General features: G+C 48.0%; 1 protein-coding gene across 1 annotated transcript; it reads right to left on the bottom strand.

The window, feature by feature from the left end:
* Positions 1–16,197: 16,197 nt before the first annotated feature.
* Positions 16,198–18,250, bottom strand: LOC140076047 (protein kinase C delta type-like). Its single transcript, XM_072122576.1, has 2 exons — positions 16,634–18,250; positions 16,198–16,367 (listed from the first exon to the last, which is right to left on the bottom strand). Exon 1 carries the CDS (start codon positions 18,123–18,125, stop codon positions 16,857–16,859), a length of 1,269 nt encoding a protein of 422 aa, XP_071978677.1. The 5' UTR covers positions 18,126–18,250; the 3' UTR covers positions 16,198–16,367; positions 16,634–16,856.
* Between the last annotated feature and the right edge of the window lie 5,225 nt (positions 18,251–23,475).

Here is a 23,475-nt window from a genome sequence, read left to right as displayed (position 1 = left end):
CTCTATTGTCTCTTTTCTGCCCAGTCTTCAGGGTTTACATTACTACAGTGACAATTATTGGGGTCTAAACATCCAGGTGGTCTAGCCCCCCCCCCCTCCTCCCCACAGTCTGTGTGTGATCACAATAATCAGCCAGAGCAAATCTAAATGTATGATCTCCATTGTTTGCCATAATGAATACGGCTTTATCATCCTTCACAATTCTTCTCAATGTTTATTGATCTGGTGCAATAACAATAAAAACATGAAACAACTTCACTAGTTTTATTAAACCTTCCACCATTTAGTGATTGCAGCTCTTATACAGAGTGTTGTGTCTCCGTGGTTACAGATGACACTCCCTGTGTAGTCTGATGCTGTAGTCACACTCCATAGACATTGGGGGTCATTTTCTAAGGGCCCGAATCGTGTTTTTACACCGAGTTACACAGATTGTGGCGCATTAGCGCCGACATGCACGCGATGGAAATCGGGGGCCGTGGCCATCGGAAAACCTGACGGATTCGGAGAAACAGAAACGCGCTTACCTGCACCTGGCCAGGCTTGGTGAACTCCGACGGAATTCATCGCAGCAGCGACACCTGGTGGACATCGGGGGAACTACCTTAGTGAATTGGTGGAAGACCCGAATCCTCCACAGAGAACCCGCCACTGGATCGCGAATGGACCGGGTAAGTAAATCTGCCCCATTAGGTAAGAATCAACCAAACCCTCCTATGGCCAGCAGTCTCATGTGTAGGGGTCGGGTATCTCCCCACTATCCACCAGTGGTATAATATTTGATTATTGTAGATATGTTTTAGAGCCTTATAGCTTATGGTAGCTAACACATCCAGCGCTGCTATACATATATAATAACACTTGTTTCCTGCAGCTTATATCTAACCCAAAAATTAATTACTAAACATTGATGAAACAAAAGCACATCGTATAAGAATATTACAGGGGCCAAGGTTGTGTCTTTGATACTATGTGATGACTTACACATTGGAACCCCAATCATTGTATGTATAATCCAACATGGCTGGCAATGTGTCAATGCTATACATTTGGGATCATATTGTATCTTTTTGGGGTTACACGTCGCGGCTACTCCACACCCCAGTAGCCTCTTTGCTCCTCCTACCCTGTGACCTTCGGCACCCAGCTCCTCGTAGATGTGTGCCCTCGTCCGAGAAGTCCGAGTTCTGCGCAGTAGCTTCGGAGCTGTGGCCACGCAGCCGCGGGCCTGTGTTCTGCAACGAGGAGCTGCGCCGAAGATCCCCGGGTAGGAGGAGCAAAGAGGCTACTGGGGGGTGGAGTAGCCGCGGTGTGTAGTCTCATGTCCGGCTACTCCACGCCCCATTAGCCGCTTTACAAAATTTACATATTAGGCCAATAAATATTTTTAAAAGATAGCGGGGACATGAGAATTAACTCTAAAAAGGGCTATGCTCACGTGCCATACATCCACCTAACACCCGTTCTACCTTTATAGGTAGAATCGTGGTGGTAGGTTCCCTTTAATGAAGGTACCTATCTATGGAAGGTTTTCTAATGGGACACTCTCTATGAGGGTATTCTCTGGCTTCCCCTGGTTATGGAGGTCTTGTAGACCCTGAGTTTTATGGGTATTTTTTAGTCAGCACTTTAACAGGAGTACAGGCTGATAGGGACCATTTATATAGATTCTTTGTGGCAAGCACTGTGGAGAGTACTTAATGGAAATCTACTACCAGGATGTAGTATTGTAAACCAAGCACACGTACATACTGGTGGCTCCAGGCTCCGTATGTGTTAAGCTAAAAGAAGAGCAGATCCTGCCAGTGGGGGCACACACCAATATGTCAGTGTGCTTGGTTTACAGTCCTTCATCCTGGTGGTAGATGCCCTTTAAAGGAAACCTACCACTTGTAGTGGCAGGTTTCCGATGGAAATACCGGGCACCAGCTCAGGGTGAGCTGGTGCCGGAGCTTATTTTAGTTAGTGTTTTAAACCGCGGCTCTCATTCACTTCCTATGTAGCCGCGTGCACGGTAAGCGCCGAGTGCGTACCTGCCTGCGCCGGCTATAAAGTTTCAAAAGTGTTTTAAACCGTGATACCGCGGTTTAAAACACTAACTAAAATAAGCTCCGGCACCAGCTCACTCTGAGCTGGTGCTCGGTATTGCCATCGGAAACCTGCCACTACAAGTGGTAGGTTCCCTTTAAGGGGCACTGTACTTTCTACAAACTGAATTGGATAAAGGATAAGATAGAATGACCCAGCTGAGAGGACAGATTCTATCGTTACCTCTTCTTGCTTGGCAACCATTGTTTCAATGAGGGAGTCTGGGAAGTTGACGTCTACTTTCTGCCTTTTTCCTTGCATATCTGCTTTTAGCACATTGCGGATCTTGTCAATCTTTTCCAGTATTATCTTGTGAGTCTTTAGGAATATTCCAAGGGATGGATAGAGGTTAAACAGCTGAAAAACAAAGCACTTTCCTGTTAGGCGCTGATTATATAGGTCATGTAGTAATCCAAAGAAGACAGCAGGAGAGCAGCACTCCGTGGTGATTTATGTTTATTCATACACCAGTGGCAGTACAATGCAACGTTTCGTCTAGCTCCATGTAGCCATTTTCAAGCTTGTACTGCCACTGGTGTATGAATAAACCTAAATCACCACGGAGTGCTGCTCTCCTGCTGTCTTCTTTGGATCTACCTGGTGCCTTGAGTCGGGCCCATAGAGCTTGCACCCACCTGGATCTTAATCTGACTATTTCACTGTGCCGCCCTCACCACTTCTTGTGCTGGGTCATGTAGTAATCAATTAAAAGATTTGACTCCATCACTCGTATAGCTGCTACCACATCAATGAGGGGCAATGGGAACCCTATTTTTGTGATCGTTGGGGGAGTCTCAGAATTCGAATGTGTATGTAACATGAGTTTACCTACCTGTAAGTAAGGTGATCCAAGCAAAACAACAATATTGTCAATCAGGTCCAGGGTCGGAAAGGGGGACCAAAGGCCCACCAGAGAAATTGATTTTTTGGGCTCACTGTAAATACTCGACATTGACATCACGACACTAGCGATGGCACCGCAGGGAGACACAGAACCAAAGCCGGAACATCAATGGATAGAAGAGGACCTGCCGGGGGTGTCGGAAGGCGAGTACACATTTTGTTGTTTTCTTATAGGCTGGAGATTCCTCAGGGAGGGTCTACAGGCTATATACTGAGAGGGGAGGGGCTACAGGATATATACTGGGGACAGGGGGCTGAAGGCTATATACTGGGGGGCAGGAGCTTCAGGCTATGTCCAGGGGGGCAGGGGCTGCTGGCTATGTACTGGGGGGGGGCAAGATCTGCAGGCTATATACTGGGGGGCAGGGGCTGCTGGCTATATACTAGGGGGCAGGAGCTGCAGGCTATATATTTGGGGCAGGGGCTGCTGGCTATATACTCAGGGGGCAAGGTCTGCAGGCTATATACTGGGGGGCAGGGGCTTCTGGCTATATACTAGGGGGCAGGAGTTGCAGGCTATATACTGGGGGGCCTGGGCTGCTAGCTATATACTGGGAGGCCGGGGCTGCAGGCTATATACTGGGGGGCCGGGGCTGCAGGCTATATACTGGGGGTTAGGGGCTGCAGGCTATATACTGGGGGGCAGGAGATGCAGGCTATATACTGGGGGTCCGGGGCTGCTGGCTATATACTGGGGGTCCGGGGCTTCTGGCTATATACTGGGGGTCCGAGGCTGCTGGCTATATACTGGGGGGCCGGGGCTTCTGGCTATATACTGGGGGTTAGGGGCTGCAGGCTATATACTGGGGGGCAGGGGTTGCAGGCTATATACTGAGGGGCAGGGGCTGTATACTAAAAAAATGTGGGTCTCTCTCATTTCCCCCCTTTTATTGTGGTCTTTCTCTTCTCCCCCATCTAATTATGGCCCCCCTGTATATACCCCTCTTATTGTGGAATCGCTTTATCCATACCTCATTATGTAGCCCCCTCATCTCCCCCTCTCTTATTGTGAGCCCCCTGGTATCTCCCCCTCTTTTTCTGACCTGCTCTTATTGTTGTCCCCCCTCATCTCCTTTGCTGCCTCTCATCTCCCTTCTCTTAATTTTGACCCTTGTATCTCCCCCTAATTTTGTAGCCCCTCACTCCTGTCTTATTGTGGATTCCCGGGTATCCCCCCCTCGCCTCCCCCTCTTTTTCTAACCCACTCTAATTTCCCCCTATCTTGCCCCCCCCATCTTCTGTTCCCCATCTCATTTGTGGTTTTCTCACCTCCCTCCTCTTAATGTTGTATCTCCTACTCTTATTATGGGCCCCCTTTCACCTCCCTCTCATTTTATAGTCCCCTCATCTACCCCCTTTCTCACCCCCCCTCACTTATGGCTCCTCTCACCTCCCTCCTCTTAATATTGTCCCCTTCTACCTCCCTTTCTTATTGTGGGGCCCCTGGTATCTCCTCTCCCATCTCCCCCACTTTTTCTTACCCACTCACATCTCCACCTCTCATTGTGGGCCCCCCATTTTGTTGCCCCCCATCTTCTGGGCCCCCTCTAATTTTAGCCTTTTTTGTGGCCCCTCTCATATCACCTCTTTTTAATGGTGCCCCCACTTATCTTCCCATAAATTTGTGGGCCCCCCTTATCTCCCCCCTCATAGATTGGCCCCCTCTCCTCTTTGTAACATAAGTAAAAAAAAAAAACAAACACCACATACCTCACCTTTCCAGGTTCCCCAGCAGCAACTCCTCTTCTCTGCTGCTGTGTACAGGTGATGACATCATCATATCGCGCCTGCCGACCTGCTGTACACAGCAACAGAGAGGCATTGCTTTCCACTCCATCATGCACAGTTGAAGTCCTGAACCGGAAAAAGGGGGCGGAGTCGGCATGGCTAGGGGCGGAGCCAGAAGGTGTCAGGGCCCACCGGGGCTTTCACCGGCACCCTGGCGGACCTACAAAAAAGAGATTACAGGTCGTCCCCAGGTTATGTACAAGATAGGTTCTTAAGGGTTGTACTTAAGTTGAATTTGTATGCAAGTCGGAATTGTATATTTTATTATTGTAGTTCCAGATAAAAAAAAATTTTGTCTGGGTGAAGACTTGTTCTGCGCGCAGTGGATAATCCTCTTTTAGCGGCACTCCCGGTCCGGAGCCTGCCAGTGCCTGGGAGCCGGTAGTTGAAGTTTTACCTGGTGGCAGGTGCTCATGAGATGCTGAAGATATCTAATGCGGCCGTGTGAGGGTTTGTCTCACACAGATAGATATTATTCATGGGAATTACGGCTCTTCTCAGTGAGCTGGCTCATTAGGCTCTGCTCACTAAGAAGAGCTGGCTCTTCTGGCTCCTGAACGACTCCCTATTAAATATATAATAGGGAGCCGCAGGCCAGTCAGACGCCCTGCACCACTCCACTTTTAACCCGATATTATTGGGTTACAGGGGGCGTGTGAGCCGTTAAGGGGCGGGGTTTAGTGAGCCTATAAGTGTAACCCTAAGGCTACATTCACACTACGGTATGGGGGACGTATATACGGCCGACGTATATACGGCCGATATACGTCCCCCATACACTCCTATGGGCTCACGGCCCTGTACGGGAGCGGTACGGTGCAGCACACGTGCGGCACCGTACCGCTCCGTAGCCCGGGGAAAGATAGGACATGTCCTATCTTTCCCCGTATTACGGCGCCGTGCGCCATTAGTTTCTATGGAGAGGGGCGGGGGTGAGCTGCGCTCACCTCCTCCTCCTCTCCCCGCGCTGCCGTGTGCCCGCCGTGCTACGGTGCGGCGGGCTCACGGCAGTGTGAATTTAGCCTAAGGGCGCGTTTACACATTGCACTTTGGTTGCCTTTACATTGCATTTTAAAACGCATTAGAACAGCTGAGGAGAGGTGATTTGCCTAATTACATTACTGTTAACATTTGTGTTTACAAAACGCATTGTAAACGCGATGTTAACGCATTCAATAACAGCGTTAACAAATGTAAACAGTAATGAAATTAGGCAAATCACCTCTCCTCAGCTGTTGTAATGAAAACGCAACCAAAACGCACCATGTAATCATGCCCTAATCGAACGACCCATCACTAATAGATATAAATAATCGGTGAATGGCAGGGGCGGATTGGGCATCCGATGGGTCAGGGGCCGGAGGAGCAGGAGGGAGAGTCGCACTATGTGCACAGGAGCTGTGCTGCACCTTGTGCTCCCTCTCCTGTCACTCCAGGCCTGGCAGAGTCTATGGGGCCTCAGGGGCCCCACAGGTATCAGCTACTAAGTATGGGGCTGATAAACGCTATTAGCAGCACCATAGTGATTCGCACACAGTATATGGTACTGTGCGGCACCAATACCATAGAGTTGCAGATATTGCAGCTAGAGTGACCTCTCCCTGCACCTTCTGTCCTCCACAGGCGGACAATCTATCACTCATAGATGGGGCGTCTGTGTCTTCACCCTGCAGGAGGAGAAGAGCCGGGCTGTCAGCCTGCGGGGGATTGTCTGGAAAGGTGAGGAAACTTTTATTATTTTACTGTTATAAAGGAGACAGGAGGGTGTAATGTGTGTGTGTATGTATATATATTGTAGACATCTCACTGGAGAAGTGCTCGAGGGGGTGTACATCTCACCTAGGTTGCTACGTAGTGTGAGATGGTAAGTCCAGGATTGATCTGTTGCTCAGCAGTATTATGCTGCTGAGTTGTTGTTTAATCTTGCCGGGCCTGGATTTACATGGAGTGGCAGGTAGGTTTGGTAGTGGGACTTGCCACTCCCTCCCCTCGATCCAGTTCGGGTTTTGGATCAGGTGAGCTCTGCTCCTAATCAGCCTGTGAAGGTAAAAGCTTTCCAAAGCTTGCAGGTCTGGGCTCTCAGCCAGGAAACAGCCTATGTGGGTTTGGAGGAGCCCTGCATCTTCCTGTCTATGCGGCCGCTGTGTTTACGAGTGTTAGATAGGTGAGACAACCTGTTAGTAAGCGCCCAGACGGGTAGGTCTTTTGTTTGAACTTTTAAAAGCACGGTGTTGCTGTATTTATGTTTGCTGGACTGTTTATGCTAAAAATAAACGCCAAGTTGATCTTTTATACATCTACGTCTGCTGTGAACTGTGTCCTAACACACCATCCCCCGGGAAGATCCCTACAATTGGTGCTGCGGAGCGGGCAAAAACGGTTGCTAGGGGCAACGGTGTGTATCAACTTGGCTACAGCTGCTTATGTCCTGGGTGAAGACTGCTACTTCACTCCAAAAACAGACAAGCGCCATGGAGGAGATGTGGAAGCAGTTTATGCAAGTGAATTTGCAACAGCAGCAGGCTCAGACAGCGGCTAACCTGCGCCATGAACAAGCAATGGCTCAACAACAAAAACTCATCGAGCTCCTGATAGCTAAGCAAGAGGCGTCTGCAGAGGCTAATCCACAGCCAGCGGTGGCAGCCGCTCCAGAGACTTTTTATGTGAGACGGGCTGTGCAGCGAGCGCTGCAAAAGATGACTGCTGAGGACGATGTTGAGGCCTACCTAACTGTCTTTGAGCGTGTGGCTGAGCGAGAGAAGCTACCAGCTGCTGAGTGGGCAGAGGTCATTGCGCCCTATTTAACAGGTGAACCTCAAAAGGCCTACTATGACCTCAGTGAGCAGGAGGTCAAGGACTATACTCGGCTAAAAGCAGAGATACTTGCCCGACTAGGAGTTACCGCTGCTGTCCGTGCCCGGAGGGTACGCAACTGGAACTACAGTCTGGACAAATCTGCGAGGTCCCAGATGTATGACCTGATCCATTTGGCAAGAAAGTGGTTGGAGCCAGACACCTCTACTCCTGCACAGATCCTAGAGAGGGTCGTGATGGATCGCTACCTCCGAGCACTGCCTGCTGACCTGCAACGCTGGGTGGGACAAGGTGATCCTAAGAATGCAGACGAACTTGTCAACCTTGTGGAGAGGTTCCAAGCGACTGAGGACTACCTCCGTGATGTTCCTGCAGCTTCTTCACCTCCCCGGAGTGCCAGGTCTGTGCCGTCACCTGGTAAGAGACTTCCATCGATTGGGGGAGTGTGGAGGGGTGCTGATCGAGGGAAAATGGCTCAAGAGGTATCTCAGGGGCAAAAGACTGGCGATGGTCCCGGGTGGCCAAGTGGCCCTAAAAAGGACTCCCTGCCAGGGAGACAAGGCCCTATCAAGTGCTGGAGATGCCATGAGGTGGGACACGTGTCTGCCCATTGCCCCCTTACCTCTGAGCCAATGGAGTGTGACGCTAGCCGGCGTCAGTCGCTATTTGCGGAACCATCTTGTGTTGCAGTTCCTGGACTAGAGACTGAACCGCAAGTCTGCAACATTACCATTAATGACTTCCCTGTTAAGGCGTTGCTGGACTCAGGAAGCCTTGTAACCTTGGTGCATGCCAGCCTGGTGGCTGGGGACTTTGGGTCAAAAAAACACATGAGTGTGGTTTGCATACATGGTGATACAAAAGTTTACCCTATAGTGCTGGCTAAAGTCGGGACTGAACTAGGCTCCGTACAGTATGAAGTGGGTGTGGTTAAAAACCTCATGCATAATGTAATATTGGGACGAGATTTTCCGTTGTTCTGGGCTTTATGGGGAAAAAGAAAAACCCCCGAAAGGAGTGAGAATACCCCTAAGGTTGTTGCATTACCCACTGTAAATGATAAAACTGTGCAGGATGAAAGTGATGCTTTTCCTTTACAGGTCCTGGCTGGAGAGGAGGAGGAAGCTCCTCCCACTGAGCAAAATATACCAGACTTAGAGGTGTCTAGGGTTAATTTTGGGACTGCACAGTTGCAGGACCCCACTCTTAAAAATGCGAGAGAGCAGGTTACTGTTTTGAATGGGGTACCTCAGGAACCAGATGCTGAGAATAAATTTCCACATTTTTCCGTGACTAATGATTTCTTCTATAGAGTCACTAAAATTAATGATGAAATTGTGGAACAGCTTCTGGTCCCTAAGCCGTACCGGCGTCAGGTGCTTGACATGGCACATAACCATGTTCTTGGGGGACACTTGGGGACTGAAAAAACGCGGGAGAGAGTCCTCCAGAGGTTTTATTGGCCTGCAATTTATGATGACATTAAAAAATACTGCGAGTCATGCCCCACATGTCAGCTTAGCGCCCCAGTGTCACATTTTCGTAGTCCTTTGGTGTCGCTCCCCATTATAGAGGTGCCTTTTGAGCGTATTGCCATGGATTTAGTGGGTCCCATTGTAAAATCGGCTAGAGGACACCAGTACATTTTGGTTGTCTTAGACTATGCGACCCGCTATCCTGAGGCTGTGCCCTTAAGAAACACTGCATCTAAAACAATTGCCCGGGAGCTGTTTTATATGTTCTCTAGGACTGGGATCCCCAAAGAAATCCTGACTGACCAAGGTACGCCCTTTATGTCTAAGGTGATGAAGGAGCTATGTAAGCTATTTAAAATCACACCTATACGCACCTCTGTATATCACCCCCAGACAGACGGATTGGTGGAGAGGTTTAATAAAACCCTCAAACATATGTTGAAGAAAGTGGTAGAAAAAGATGGTCGTGATTGGGATCACTTGTTACCTTACCTGATGTTTGCTGTGAGGGAAGTTCCCCAAGCGTCCACAGGGTTCTCTCCCTTTGAGTTGGTCTATGGTCGTCACCCTAGGGGTCTATTAGATATTGCAAAGGAGACATGGGAGAGTGAGTCCACCCCATACAAAAGTGTTATCGAACATGTAGCACAAATGCAGGACCGTATAGCCACTGTAATGCCCCTAGTAAGGGAACACCTCCAGAGGGCGCAAGAGAGCCAAAGTAGAATTTACAACCGTTCTGCGAGAATCAGGACATTTAACCCAGGTGACAGGGTTCTCATACTAGTTCCCACTATAGAGAGTAAATTCCTAGCGAAGTGGCAAGGTCCCTATGAAATTGTTGAAAAGGTCAGTGAGGTAAACTATAAGGTGCACCAACCAGGTAGAAGGAAGCCTTTCCAAGTTTATCACATAAACTTGATCAAATCCTGGAAAGACAGGGAATCCTTGGTGGCAACAAATCCTGGTAATAATTTGTCACAACCAATCCCTTCGGTCAAGGTTGGTGATACCCTATCAGGGTCACAGAAACAGGAGGCTAAGGAGTTTTTGCAGAAAAACAAAGACAAGTTTTCTGACCTTCCAGGGCGTACACACCTCATCCGTCATCACATTGAAACTGGGCCTAGAAGCAGAGTAAACCTCAAGCCCTATAGGATACCAGAAGCACGCAGAGAGGCAGTGTCTGCTGAGGTGAAACGTATGCTTGACCTAGGAGTGATTGAAGTTTCACAGAGTGAATGGTCCAGTCCGATTGTGCTAATCCCAAAGCCCAATGGAACTTGGAGGTTCTGTAACGATTTCAGAAGGTTGAATGAGATCTCCAAGTTCGATGCTTATCCTATGCCCAGGGTAGATGAGCTGATTGAAAAGATGGGTAATGCCAGGTACATAACCACCCTCGATCTCACAAAGGGCTACTGGCAGATTCCTCTTACTGATGAGGCTAAAGAGAAAACTGCATTCTCCACCCCTGAGGGGTTGTTCCAGTATGTAGTGATGCCATTCGGGTTACATGGAGCACCTGCGACTTTTCAGAGGTTGATGGACTTGATTCTGCGACCACATCGTGATTATTCAGCTGCCTACCTCGATGATGTGGTCATTTTTAGTCCCGATTGGGAAAGTCACCTCTGTAAGGTACAGGTTGTGTTGAATGCCATAAGTGATGCAGGGTTGACCATAAATGCCGAGAAGTGTGCACTAGCCCTAGAAGAGGCCAAGTACCTGGGTTACATTATTGGGAGGGGTTTGATTAAGCCACAGTTAAATAAAATTGAGGCAATACAGAATTGGCCTAGACCCCTGTCAAAGAAACAGGTCAGAGCTTTCCTGGGTATTACGGGCTATTACCGTAGGTTTGTGCCGAACTTTGCCTCAATTGCAGCCCCGCTAACTGACTTGACAAAGGGCGGAAAGTCAGCAATGGTGACGTGGACTCCAGAGGCCGAGAAGGCTTTCCAAAGCCTTAAGTCTTCTCTGTGCCAACAACCTGTGCTAGTTACCCCCGATTTCAGGCGAGAATTTCTGGTCCAGACAGATGCCTCTAACACAGGGTTAGGTGCAGTTCTCTCACAGGTGGTGAATGGTGAGGAGCATCCGGTGATGTACTTGAGTAGGAAGTTAACCCCGGCCGAGAAGAATTATGCTATTGTGGAGCGTGAATGTCTGGCAGTGAAGTGGGCCCTAGAATCCCTGAAGTATTACTTGCTAGGCAGGAAATTCAAGTTAGTGACAGACCATGCCCCCCTAACATGGATGAAACTAAACAAGGAGAAAAATGCAAGGGTGACTAGATGGTTTCTGTCCCTACAAAATTTCAATTTCACTGTGGAACACAGACCAGGGAAATTACAGGCGAATGCTGATGCACTGTCAAGGGTACATTGTCTGTGGGGACAAAATGCTCAGCCCTCCGGTCTGAAAAAGAGGGGGGGGATATGTAGACATCTCACTGGAGAAGTGCTCGAGGGGGTGTACATCTCACCTAGGTTGCTACGTAGTGTGAGATGGTAAGTCCAGGATTGATCTGTTGCTCAGCAGTATTATGCTGCTGAGTTGTTGTTTAATCTTGCCGGGCCTGGATTTACATGGAGTGGCAGGTAGGTTTGGTAGTGGGACTTGCCACTCCCTCCCCTCGATCCAGTTCGGGTTTTGGATCAGGTGAGCTCTGCTCCTAATCAGCCTGTGAAGGTAAAAGCTTTCCAAAGCTTGCAGGTCTGGGCTCTCAGCCAGGAAACAGCCTATGTGGGTTTGGAGGAGCCCTGCATCTTCCTGTCTATGCGGCCGCTGTGTTTACGAGTGTTAGATAGGTGAGACAACCTGTTAGTAAGCGCCCAGACGGGTAGGTCTTTTGTTTGAACTTTTAAAAGCACGGTGTTGCTGTATTTATGTTTGCTGGACTGTTTATGCTAAAAATAAACGCCAAGTTGATCTTTTATACATCTACGTCTGCTGTGAACTGTGTCCTAACACACCATCCCCCGGGAAGATCCCTACAATATATATATATACCGTATTTTCCGGGCCATTAGGCGCACCGGAATATAAGGCGCATTAGTCCGATGCGCCTTATATATGTAATAATTCCATATATAAGACGCATCGGACTGTAAGGCGCACGGTCCGGGGGTCGTGGCGGCGGTCCGGGGGCGGAGCGGAGACCTGACGGGACGAGACGCGACGGGGAACGCGGGGAAGGTGAGCGGGGAAGGTGAGGGGGAGGTGGAGGAGGGCAGCGGACCATACTTACATAGGTCCCCGCTACCGGAGACAGCAGATCTCCAGCGGGAACTGCAGACCACGCGGCAGAAGTTGTTCGTGCCGCGTGGTCTGCAGTTCCCGCTGGAGATCTGCTGTCTCCGGTAGCGGGGACCTATGTAAGTATGGTCCGCTGCCCTGTGCCATACATAGGGCGCACCAGACTATAAGGCGCACTTTGGATTTCCAAGGAAATCCAAGGCTTTTAAGTGCGCCTTATAGTCCGGAAAATATGGTATATATATATATATATGGGGACTGGGGGGATGTAATTTATATTGAGTAGCCACTGTATAGGGGGGTAGGATGTCATTTGTATATATTGAGGCAGCCACTAATTGGGGGGGGGGGGTTTATATATGTATACAGCCACTGCAAGGGGGGGGGGGGGGGGGTAAAAGTTATATATAGACACAGTATAGATTGGATGGGGTGTAATTTATATATAAAGCCAGCCAGTGTGTATGAAGCCCCTGTATAGTGGAAAAGGGTAGTACAGTATATAGAGGATGGGGGGTGTAATTCATGTATAGAAAACTGTATAGAGGACAAGAGGTGTAATTCAAATATAGAGGAAGTGTAGAGGGAACAGGTGGTGTAATTATTTATAGATGCACTGTATAGTTCATGTATAGAGGATGGGGGTGAGGTGTAGATCATGTATAGAGGATGGGGGTGAGGTGTAGTACATGTATAGAGGATGGGGGTGAGGTGTAGTACATGTATAGAGAATGGGGGGTGAGGTGTAGTACATGTATAGAGGATGGGGGGGTGAGGTGTAGTACATGTATAGAGGATGGGGGTGAGGTGTAGTACATGTATAGTGGATGGGGGTGAGGTGTAGTACATGTATAGAGGATGGGGGTGAGGTGTAGTACATGTATAGAGGATGGGGGGTGAGGTGTAGATCATGTATAGAGGATGGGGGGGTGAGGTGTAGTACATGTATAGAGGATGGGGGGTGAGGTGTAGTACATGTATAGAGGATGGGGGGTGAGGAGTAGTACATGTATAGAGGATGGGGGGTGAGGTGTAGTACATGTATAGAGGATGGGGGTGAGGTGTAGTACATGTATAGAGGATGGGGGTGAGGTGTAGTACATGTATAGAGGATGGGGGGATGAGGTGTAGTACATGTATAGAGGATGGGGGTGAGGTGTAGTACATGTATAGAGGATGGGGGGATGAGGTGTAGTACATGTATAGAGGATGTGGGTGAGGTGTAGATCATGTATAGAGGATGGGGGGGGTGAGGTGTAGTACATGTATAGAGGATGGGGGTGAGGTGTAGTACATGTATAGAGGATGGGGGGATGAGGTGTAGTACATGTATAGAGGATGGGGGTGAGGTGTAGTACATGTATAGAGGATGGGGGGTGAGGTGTAGTACATGTATAGAGGATGGGGGGTGAGGTGTAGTACATGTATAGAGGATGGGGTGAGGTGTAGTACATGTATAGAGGATGGGGGGTGAGGTGTAGTACATGTATAGAGGATGGGGGTGAGGTGTAGTACATGTATAGAGGATGGGGGTGAGGTGTAGTACATGTATAGAGGATGGGGGGTGAGGTGTAGTACATGTATAGAGGATGGGGTGAGGTGTAGTACATGTATAGAGGATGGGGGTGAGGTGTAGTACATGTATAGAGGATGGAGGTGAGGTGTAGTACATGTATAGAGGATGGGGGTGGGGTGTAGTACATGTATAGAGGATGGGGGTGAGGTGTAGTACATGTATAGAGGATGGGGGTGAGGTGTAGTACATGTATAGAGGATGGAGGTGAGGTGTAGTACATGTATAGAGGATGGGGGTGGGGTGTAGTACATGTATAGAGGATGGGGGTGAGGTGTAGTACATGTATAGAGGATGGGGGGTGAGGTGTAGTACATGTATAGAGGATGGGGGGTGAGGTGTAGTACATGTATAGAGGATGGGGGTGAGGTGTAGTACATGTATAGAGGATGGGGGGATGAGGTGTAGTACATGTATAGAGGATGGGGGTGAGGTGTAGTACATGTATAGAGGATGGGGGGTGAGGTGTAGTACATGTATAGAGGATGGGGGGTGAGGTGTAGTACATGTATAGAGGATGGGGGTGAGGTGTAGTACATGTATAGAGGATGGGGGGTGAGGTGTAGTACATGTATAGAGGATGGGGGTGAGGTGTAGTACATGTATAGAGGATGGGGGTGAGGTGTAGTACATGTATAGAGGATGGGGGTGAGGTGTAGTACATGTATAGAGGATGGGGGTGAGGTGTAGTACATGTATAGATGATGGGGGGGATGAGGTGTAGTACATGTATAGATGATGGGGGGATGAGGTGTAGATCATGTATAGAGGATGGGGGTGAGGTGTAGATCATGTATAGAGGATGGGGTGAGGTGTAGATCATGTAATATGTGGGGCACAGTGTGGTCAGTTGTGGTGTGAAGAGTATATATGATATATGTGGGGGTACAATGTGGTCAGTTTTGGTGTGAGGGGTATATATGATATATGTGGGGGCACAGTGTGGTCAGTTGTGGTGTGAGGGGTATATATGATGTATGTGGGGGGTACAGTGTGGTCAGTTGTGGTGTGAGGGGTATATATGATATATGTGGGGTGCAGTGTGGTCAGTTGTGGTGTGAGGGGTATATATGATATATGTGGGGTACAGTGTGGTCAGTTGTGGTGTGAGGGGTATATATGAGGGTCAGGTGTGAGGAGTATATAGGATGATGCTAATCATGTCGTTTTATAAACCTGCAGAGATGAGTCATGGCTGGAAGAAGTCTCCTGAAGGATCAGATAGAAGGGAAGAGACATCAGGGACGTCACCTGTAAGTCATTATATTACACTGCGGCCTCTGTGCAGGACCGGTATCTACTACTATATGGTCTCTATATGGTCTCTATATGGCGGTAGATACTGGCCTGTGTGTAGGTTATCATATAGTATTGCAGTATCCAGTCATTATGTAGTGGTAATAATCCTGATGTAAAGTTATTATTTGGGCTTGTACAGAGGTGTCATTAGTGATATTGCCCGCTGCTCGGAGGTGTGTGTATAATAACAATATGGCGGTAAAGATCATCAGTAAGGGGAGTTTATATTTGGTAATTATTGGTATTTCTGGTCTGTGTATAGAGTCTTGTGCTCATTATCAGGATGTTGGTATTTTACTTTTCTTGTGGTGATGCTGTGTGTCACAGTCTGGAGGGATCATTTGTAAATTGTAGCGCTATTGTTTGGAATATTTGTCTTATGGTAGTTTTAATTGGTAACAGTTTTGTGGTATCATTATTTGGTATGAGTATGGCAGTAGTATATTTTTTGGTTTGTCATGGACTGGAATTGGTTTAGTAACCAGCAGGTAGGAATTTTTGAACCAATCTGAAACTAAAGATTGTTTCTAACATCACTAGACTCTAACTATGTAGTTATGTGTATAACTATGTTGTATGTTACACTCTACAGCATAGTATAACTATGTGGTATCTTTTTGTTTGGGAGGGGGCCCCTCATCGGCTGCCGAGCTGGGGGGCCCCATCCTAAATCATGTGCTCCATGCCTCTGGGACAGGTTTTACCAATTATCTTAATTAAAACTGGTCAAAAACGGATGCGTTTTTTTAATGGACTTCTTAAAAACGGACCAAAAACAGGTTCAAAACGCCACGTATGCATCACCCTGAATCTAAACAAAGGGGGCAACCATTTGTCTTGACTACCTAGTGCACCAAAATACCTTGTCCGGCCCTGGGAGGGGGTTCAGTGCTGATCCCCAGTATCTCATGAACCCCCATAGCCGCAGCATGTCCCCCCTATAACACACACACAGCCGCTCACCACATCAGGAATAATCCAGACATCAGACATGAGTGATGAATAAATAAATGAGAAGCGTTTATTATGATCCAGTATACTCCTAGCAGGAGAGGTTGGGGTGCTGCCGCTGTATGACCGGGGTCTCTCTGCTCCTCCTATTATCATGGCTGCAGACGGCAGGAATCGCGGTGCTGTGAGCGGGAAGAGCCGGAGGATCCCGGAGACTGCAGGAAGACGGAAAGAGAGAAAACTGCATCACTACAAGATTATATGAGGGGACATTACACCCGAAATCCCAGAATCACTATGAAGAGGGACCATTACCACAGGTTACAGGACTATAGTGATGTGCACAGCGCTAACCCTGCTGTGCTCTGTTCTGACATATCATTGTTACTATGGGCAACTACTAATGAGAGACACAGAAGTGCACAAATATACAAGCAGGTAACACAGAATATAAAGCAGTGTACATGATAGAGCACTGTACCTCCATGGTGATGACTGTAGTGATGAAGCCGGGGATGATGAGGTGGCTCCTCATGAAGGCGACGCCATCAATTTATTGGATCAATATTGGGAGTGATGATTAGGGAAGGTGATGATGGGGGATGGTGATGATGAGGGAAGGTGATGATGGGGGTGATAGTGGCGCTGCCTGTGATGACATATGGGGCGCCATATTACACTCGGTGGTCGGAGGTATATAAGATTTAGCTCTCTTGGTGGAGGAGCCAGTCAGGATCTTCATAGGAGAAGTCTTGGATGGTCTGGACTTCAGGATGACAGCGGTCACCTTCTTGGTCCTGTAAGAAGGGCAGGTCGGAGGGCAGGCTGGCGGGAGGGCTGGTGTCCATCCAGGGTAGAAAAGGAGGATCTGTAGCTTTTGCCTCTACTCTCTCCCAGTCTATTTCAGCATAAAATGGGTGCTGGCGTATGTCTCCACAATATCCCAGACGCTTGAGTTGCTGTTTGCTGAGCAGGTTCGTTATTATGTCCTTTGACTCGGTGGTGAAATTGTCTGGGAATCTGGGATCTCCTGCCACAACCACATCCTTAAGTTGCCGCATTGTCCTGCATGTTCCAAATGGGTATTCATTGGTAAGTAGCCGAAACAACAAAACTCCGAACGACCACCAATCGGAAGATGAACCAACGGGGCCACCGGTGATCATTTCTGGGGATTTATAATAGGCGGTTCCAGCACCTCCAAAGATGGTTTTGCCCCTGAACATGTTCTCTACTGCCACTCCGAAATCACATATCCTTATGTGCCCCTGGTGATCGATGGTGATGTTTTTAGTTTTTATGTCCCGATGGATTACGCCAAGCTTGTGCATGTGTTGCAGACCGCAGATGATTTCGGCTGTACACAGGGCGGTGGTCTTGACATCAACGGGTCCCTCTGCCTCCAGTAGTCTCTCGAGGTCGCCACCAGGGAGGAGCTCCATAACCAGAAAGGCAAATGATGGTGTCTGGAAGGTGGCAAATAAGCGGCAAATGTAGGGATTTCCGGCTACGTGCTGCAGCACCCTCTTCTCCAGCTGGATTTTTTCTTTATTGAATTTTTTTAGCACTTTAATGGCCACGTTGCTGTTTTTATCTTTAGCTGATGCCAGGAACACAAAGCCAAAACCTCCTCTGCCAAGTTCTTTGATGAAATTAAAGCGTGCCAGTCCAAGGGGAGCGATGGTGCTTATAGGGGTGGCAGCTCCATTGTCATCCAGCTTACATTTTTTGTTGGCCTCTTCCTCGTCCTCTTCCAGTTTCCTCTTCTGGCCTCCAGAGGAATGGTTGGAGGGAACTTGGTTTTGGTCAGACAGGGACCTGTGGTTTTTAGATCCTCCAGGGTTTGAGGCCTGTCCGCAGATGTTCGGTTCTTCATCACTAATTTTGATGATTTTATTTTTAGGTAGATCGTTCTCTTCCGTCTCCCTCTTCCTCTTCATGTCTTCCCCCTTTTCCCCTGAAGGGGACGACATCTCTGGTGAGATGTGGTGTCACCAAATCTCCTACTCCTCTCCTTCCCCCAGATACCCAATTCCCCAAAAACCCAAAGTCTTTCCAAAAATCGCACTCCTAGGACAAGATCCAACAGGAAACAGATCCAATATGGAGCCTGAGAATGTGTGGCCGCGTTCCGCGTATTTATAGCCTCGTGATGTCATAAGTGCAAGTGATGTCACTATAGAACAACCACTGAGGTGGGGGCTATCATGAGTGTATCACATGTTTCCTGACTCCAGTGATGTCATAGTGGCCACATAAATGTATTTACATTTTTTTTAAAGAGGCAGATAAATATGTGAACCCCTTCTGCAAGTTAAAAGAAAACTATCAGCAGTTTTGTCCCTACAGTTTTGTGATGTGTTAGAACTTTCACACCTTACTGTGTCTCCGCTGTACCAGGATTACATGCGAAATTTAGGGCAATTGATTGGGGTACATGCGAACCAGGTTTTACAGGGTGAATTCGGCGGTGTGAAATAGACCTCAGTACTGTATTGGTCCTGGAGGGCTGTGTTATCACACTTATGTGTCATTTTTAGTAGAAGCATCCTGGATTTATATTCTAGGATTGTCACAACCTACAGGTGTATCCTACTTACTTTTGTGCTGTGTGCAGACCCTAGATGCCCCACATTTATTAAAACTAGTGCAAACTGCGCTAGGTGCAGTTACCAGTGTAGTGTGCAGGGGGCGCCAGATTCAGGATTTCTGGCACATGTTCTTCATGAATCGGGTGCCCCCTACACTGCTCCGACAGAGGAAGAAAGGGGCTCCAATGTTGGAGAGAGGGGCCACAATGTGAGGGGGAGAGGGGAGGGGTAGGAGTACAGAAAGCTTGAGCATTATAAGTTTAGGGAGATAAATAAAAGGGGAGGAGCAAATGTAAAGAAAAATAAAATTAAAGCGCTGGCATTATATGTTGCTGAGGTGCATTAGGGGGCATTATATGGGTCTATACTGGGGTTTGCCACAGGAAGGGGGCATATTATACTATGTGGGGGCATTAAGGTGGATATTATACTATGCTTGTGGATGGGGTAATGGGCATGGTTTAGAAAAAAAACTGTATGTCCAGCTTTTTCTAACCCAAGAGTTGGGAGATATGCAGGCGTTAATGATGGGGATGTTGAGCTGAACCCGGGGCCGGACTGAAACTTCTAATGAATCTTGGAGTCAGGTCTGGAGGACCCTAACCCGCAATTCTGCTCAACGCTGGTTTAAAGTTCTCTCCTTCCAACCCGTAATCATTCATTGTATATTCTGTAACATGAGGAAATAATTAAGGCCCCCAATGATCACACACTTCTAAATGTCTGCTCTGAGAAAATGCTCTAATGGACTCACTAGTCAGCTAGCGGGGAAGTCTAGTCATATCATCTGTTGCTCTGTTAGAGATACATAGGAGTAAGTAAGTGATCTTACCCTTAAACACTGTAAGGCAGTGGTGGCGAACCTATGGCACTGGTGCCAGAGGTGGCACTCGGAGCCATTTCTGTGGGCACTCAGGCCATCTCCCCAGCACACCAGACAGGACTCAAAGAATCTTCATGCAGTACCAAGCAACTTAAAAGATGCTGCTTTCACTCATATATTTAAGTGATACTTACTTCGCTACTTGGGACTGTAGGAAGAGGGAGAATTAGTAGACAGGGACAAATTATCTTTGGAGGACCTTCTGCTGGCCCCACAATTCTGTGTACGGAGGAACACTGGAAAGAAGCTAAATTTATGCAAATTTTCCATCTTGTCCTCAGGAGGCCAATATGATCGAATGTTTTTGAAGAACAGGGAGCAATAAGTTACTGCTTAAATTTTTGGTTCGCACATCGCAATAAATAAGGGGGGTTTTGGTTTGCAGTTTGGGCACTTTGCCTCTAAAAGGTTCGCCATCACTGCTGTAAGGTGTATTTTGTCATTTAGGGAAGTGATCTTTTCCTTAGTGATCACCTCTGGAGAAGTCGCCTAGTGTTCATCTTGTGAATTGCAGCTGTTCGAGGGCTTTGTTTGCACATTACGATTGTTTTCCTTAGATATTGTGGTCAGTGTAGAGCCGCCCAGTAATTACATAGTAGATAAGACTGTGTACATTTAATATTCCCGAATTCTCCCTGATTTATATGTAGAGAACGCAGGGGTGCACCAGCCATGAGGTGAGGTGAGCTTCTTGCCTCAGGCAACAGCTCCTGCAGTGAGAAGGGGGCAGCATCAGGGGTGCAGTCACCTTGTACAAAGCAGGACCTGACGCCTAAAAATAGCTTTTCTTCTCACCAGATGGAAGCATGGGTTTGAGATTTCAGGATTGAGTGGAGGGGGCACTGTTCTGTAGTTTGCCTCAGGTAGCAGAGAGTTTAGGTTAACCCCTGAGTGGATGTCATTTCATGTAATGTGGATACAAGACTGTGATGGGTTGTGGTATAACTAGTGGTAGTTAGGAGCCTTTTCACTGGATTGGGCACTTTTCAATAAACATCTTCCATTAGACATGTCTCTGCATTTATATGTAGCTGTGTCTTTGCCTCCTTTGAGACCTTGAGCCTTTCCCTGTTCTCACCATGCTGCCCCCTGCATATATACACAGCTTCCTCTCTCACTGCTCTACGCCATCCTCATGGCACCTTTCACAATGGGGGTCATTTACTAAGGGCCCGATTTGCGTTTTTGCGACGGGTTACCCGAATTTTTCCGTTTGCGCAGATTTTCCCTGTATTGCCCCAGGATTTTGGCGCACGCGATCGGATTGTGGCGCATCGGCGCCGGCATGCACGCGACGGAAATGGGGGGCGTGGCCATAAAAAAACGGATGGATTCGGAAAAACCGCTGCATTTTTTAAAAAAAAGTGTCGCTCGACGGTGAACTCCAGTGCATTTCGATGCTCTTCAGCGCAGCAGCGACACCTGGTGGACTTCGGAGGAACTGCCTTAGTGAATCGCGGCCGGACCCAAATCCACCGCCTAGAACGCGCCGCTGGATCGCGACTGGACCGGGTAAGTAAATCTGCCCCTATGTCTCTCTCTATCACAGTCCTTCTCACTGACAGAGACCGTTAGGGGTGGGGCAGCAGGAGTCATAACTCTCCTGCTGCAGCTTCTCCTATGCAGCTGAGCTCAGACATGTAAACAAAGAAGCATCTAGAATCTGCACACAGCACAAAAGTTAGTAGCAGGACTGCTGAATCACTTGATGAACATTCAGACAGTAAAGCCACATGGACAACTTAAGTAAAAGTGGCAATCCCCTTTAAAGACTGGTTGCAGGGGGATCAGTGTTGGGTATATAGGAGATCGAGAGTGTGTGAAAAGCTCAGGATTGCAGTTCTTGGACCACCAGGATTTGGGCCTTATGTTTGGGTGGTAAGAGGCTTGTGGCACTTCTTTCTATGACCAAGATGCACTTATAGAAGAAAGATGCCATTAAGCAGTGTAAGGTGGAGATGTCTAGCTATGTGTCATGCATAAAGGAGAGTGCGACACACTTCAGAGAGGTCCTGATGCAGGAGGTCCTTTTGCTGTAGTAGACAGAGGTGTAGAGAATAAGGCCGGTTGCAGACCAATGTGTAAATGGACCCGTATATTGGTCTCATGCCACGGACTGAACACTTTGCATAGGAAAGGAGTCCTTGTATCATACATAACTATGATGCAAGGACTCCCTTTCTGGTGGTTGAATTGCAGCACCTGCACTGTAAGAACTGTTGCACTACTGGTGCTCCAGTTCAACTAGCAGACAGGGAGTCTGTTCAGCCTGTATAAACGGATCTGAATGTTGGTTTCATCCCACGGACTGAACACTTTGTATAGAATCCTTGTATCATACAGAAATATGATGCATGGACGCCTTATCAGGTGGCTGAACTGCAGTGGTGTAAGAACTGTTACAGGAACAGTGCTCCAGGTTGCTTGTTAGACAGGGAGTCCTTGCATCATTTAAAAAATTTTAATGTAAGGACATCTCTCTTATGCAAAGTGTTTGAGTCAGTGGAATCGAACTAAGATAAAAATTCAGTTTCCATGGGCTGAGCGTGTTCGTCTTTGCTAAGAAAGATCGGGAGACGGGTGCAGGTGAGGTGGGGCCCGAACAGTTGGTGTTTTTAGTTTTCAAAGGATTTTATTGGTGGACAGATTATCAAGAGAAGCTGTACAGTCATTCCCCACACAGGGGGACAGAATAATCCATGTATGCTATTATGAAAGCAGAAGATAAAAATATTTTGAACACAGACATAAAAAAACACCAAAAAAAAAACAGTGGGGGGGGGGGGGGAGACAATGGGAAGAAAGGGGATGGATGGGAAGGGATTATTACTGTAAAAAACCCTGATAAAAAATCGGGCGACAGCGTCAGTGGCCCCTTTGCAGTGAGCTCACATGGCTGCATTAAAAATTCAGAAAGTAAATCTGTCTCCTGTTCCCTAAAATATTCCCTAGTTTATCATCCCAATCATTTCATGGTTATTTTTCCATTCAACCCCTCATGGTTATTTTATATAAGCAGCCACTATGGATTTATTAGATATAGCCCCCCTCCCCCTTGGAGTCCTTATGTACAGCCTTATGTGGCCCCCCAGCAGCCCTGGGCCCCGGTACTTGACCAGATATGCCCAGTGCTGGTACCGACACTCATGGCCGGCGCCAGCACCCGGCTTACCCGGGCAAGTGCCGGTGCCGCAGGGGTCCCAGAGGGGCCCACGGCACAAACTGGCAGCATAAGTAAGCTCAATTACATCGGCATACTTCGCCGATGTAATTGAGAGAAGCGCCGTACTCACAGGGGGCGGCACCGCAAGTGGACCCTCACACAACATAAGTGCATCAGCGCGGCCGATGTATTTCTGCCGCGTAGCGTCTAATACTGTGCAGGACGCAGCCGACATGATGACGTCACGCCGCCAGCGTCCCTGCTGCTGCACGGTAGACACTGTTGTCACTTGGAAGATGTAGAAGATGTGTGCAACGCTTCAGGTAAGTTAGCGTTTATTATTATTATCTGGTCACTTTTAATGTGTTTTTTATGAATTCATGGAGCCTGTTGGTGGGGTATATTAATTAATGGAGCCTGGGGGGGGGGGGGGGTATATTAATTAATGAAGGGTGGTGTGTGTGGGGGGGGGGTTGTATATTAATTAATGGAGCCTGGTGGGCGGGTGTATTTAAATGAATGGAGCCTGAAGGGGGGGTGTATATTAATTACTAGAGCCTGGGTGGGGGGTGGGGGTGTATAATAACAAATGAAGCCTGGGGTGGGGGTGGGGTGTATATTAATTAATGGAGCCGGGAGGGGGGGGTGTATATTAATAATGGAGCCTGGAGGGTATATTTATTACT

This window comes from Engystomops pustulosus, chromosome 8 (genome assembly GCF_040894005.1).
Source record: "Engystomops pustulosus chromosome 8, aEngPut4.maternal, whole genome shotgun sequence".
In the NCBI taxonomy this organism is placed as follows: Eukaryota; Metazoa; Chordata; class Amphibia; order Anura; family Leptodactylidae; genus Engystomops; species Engystomops pustulosus.
Note: the sequence above shows the minus strand (reverse complement) of the source record. Positions and strands in the feature narration are given on the sequence as shown.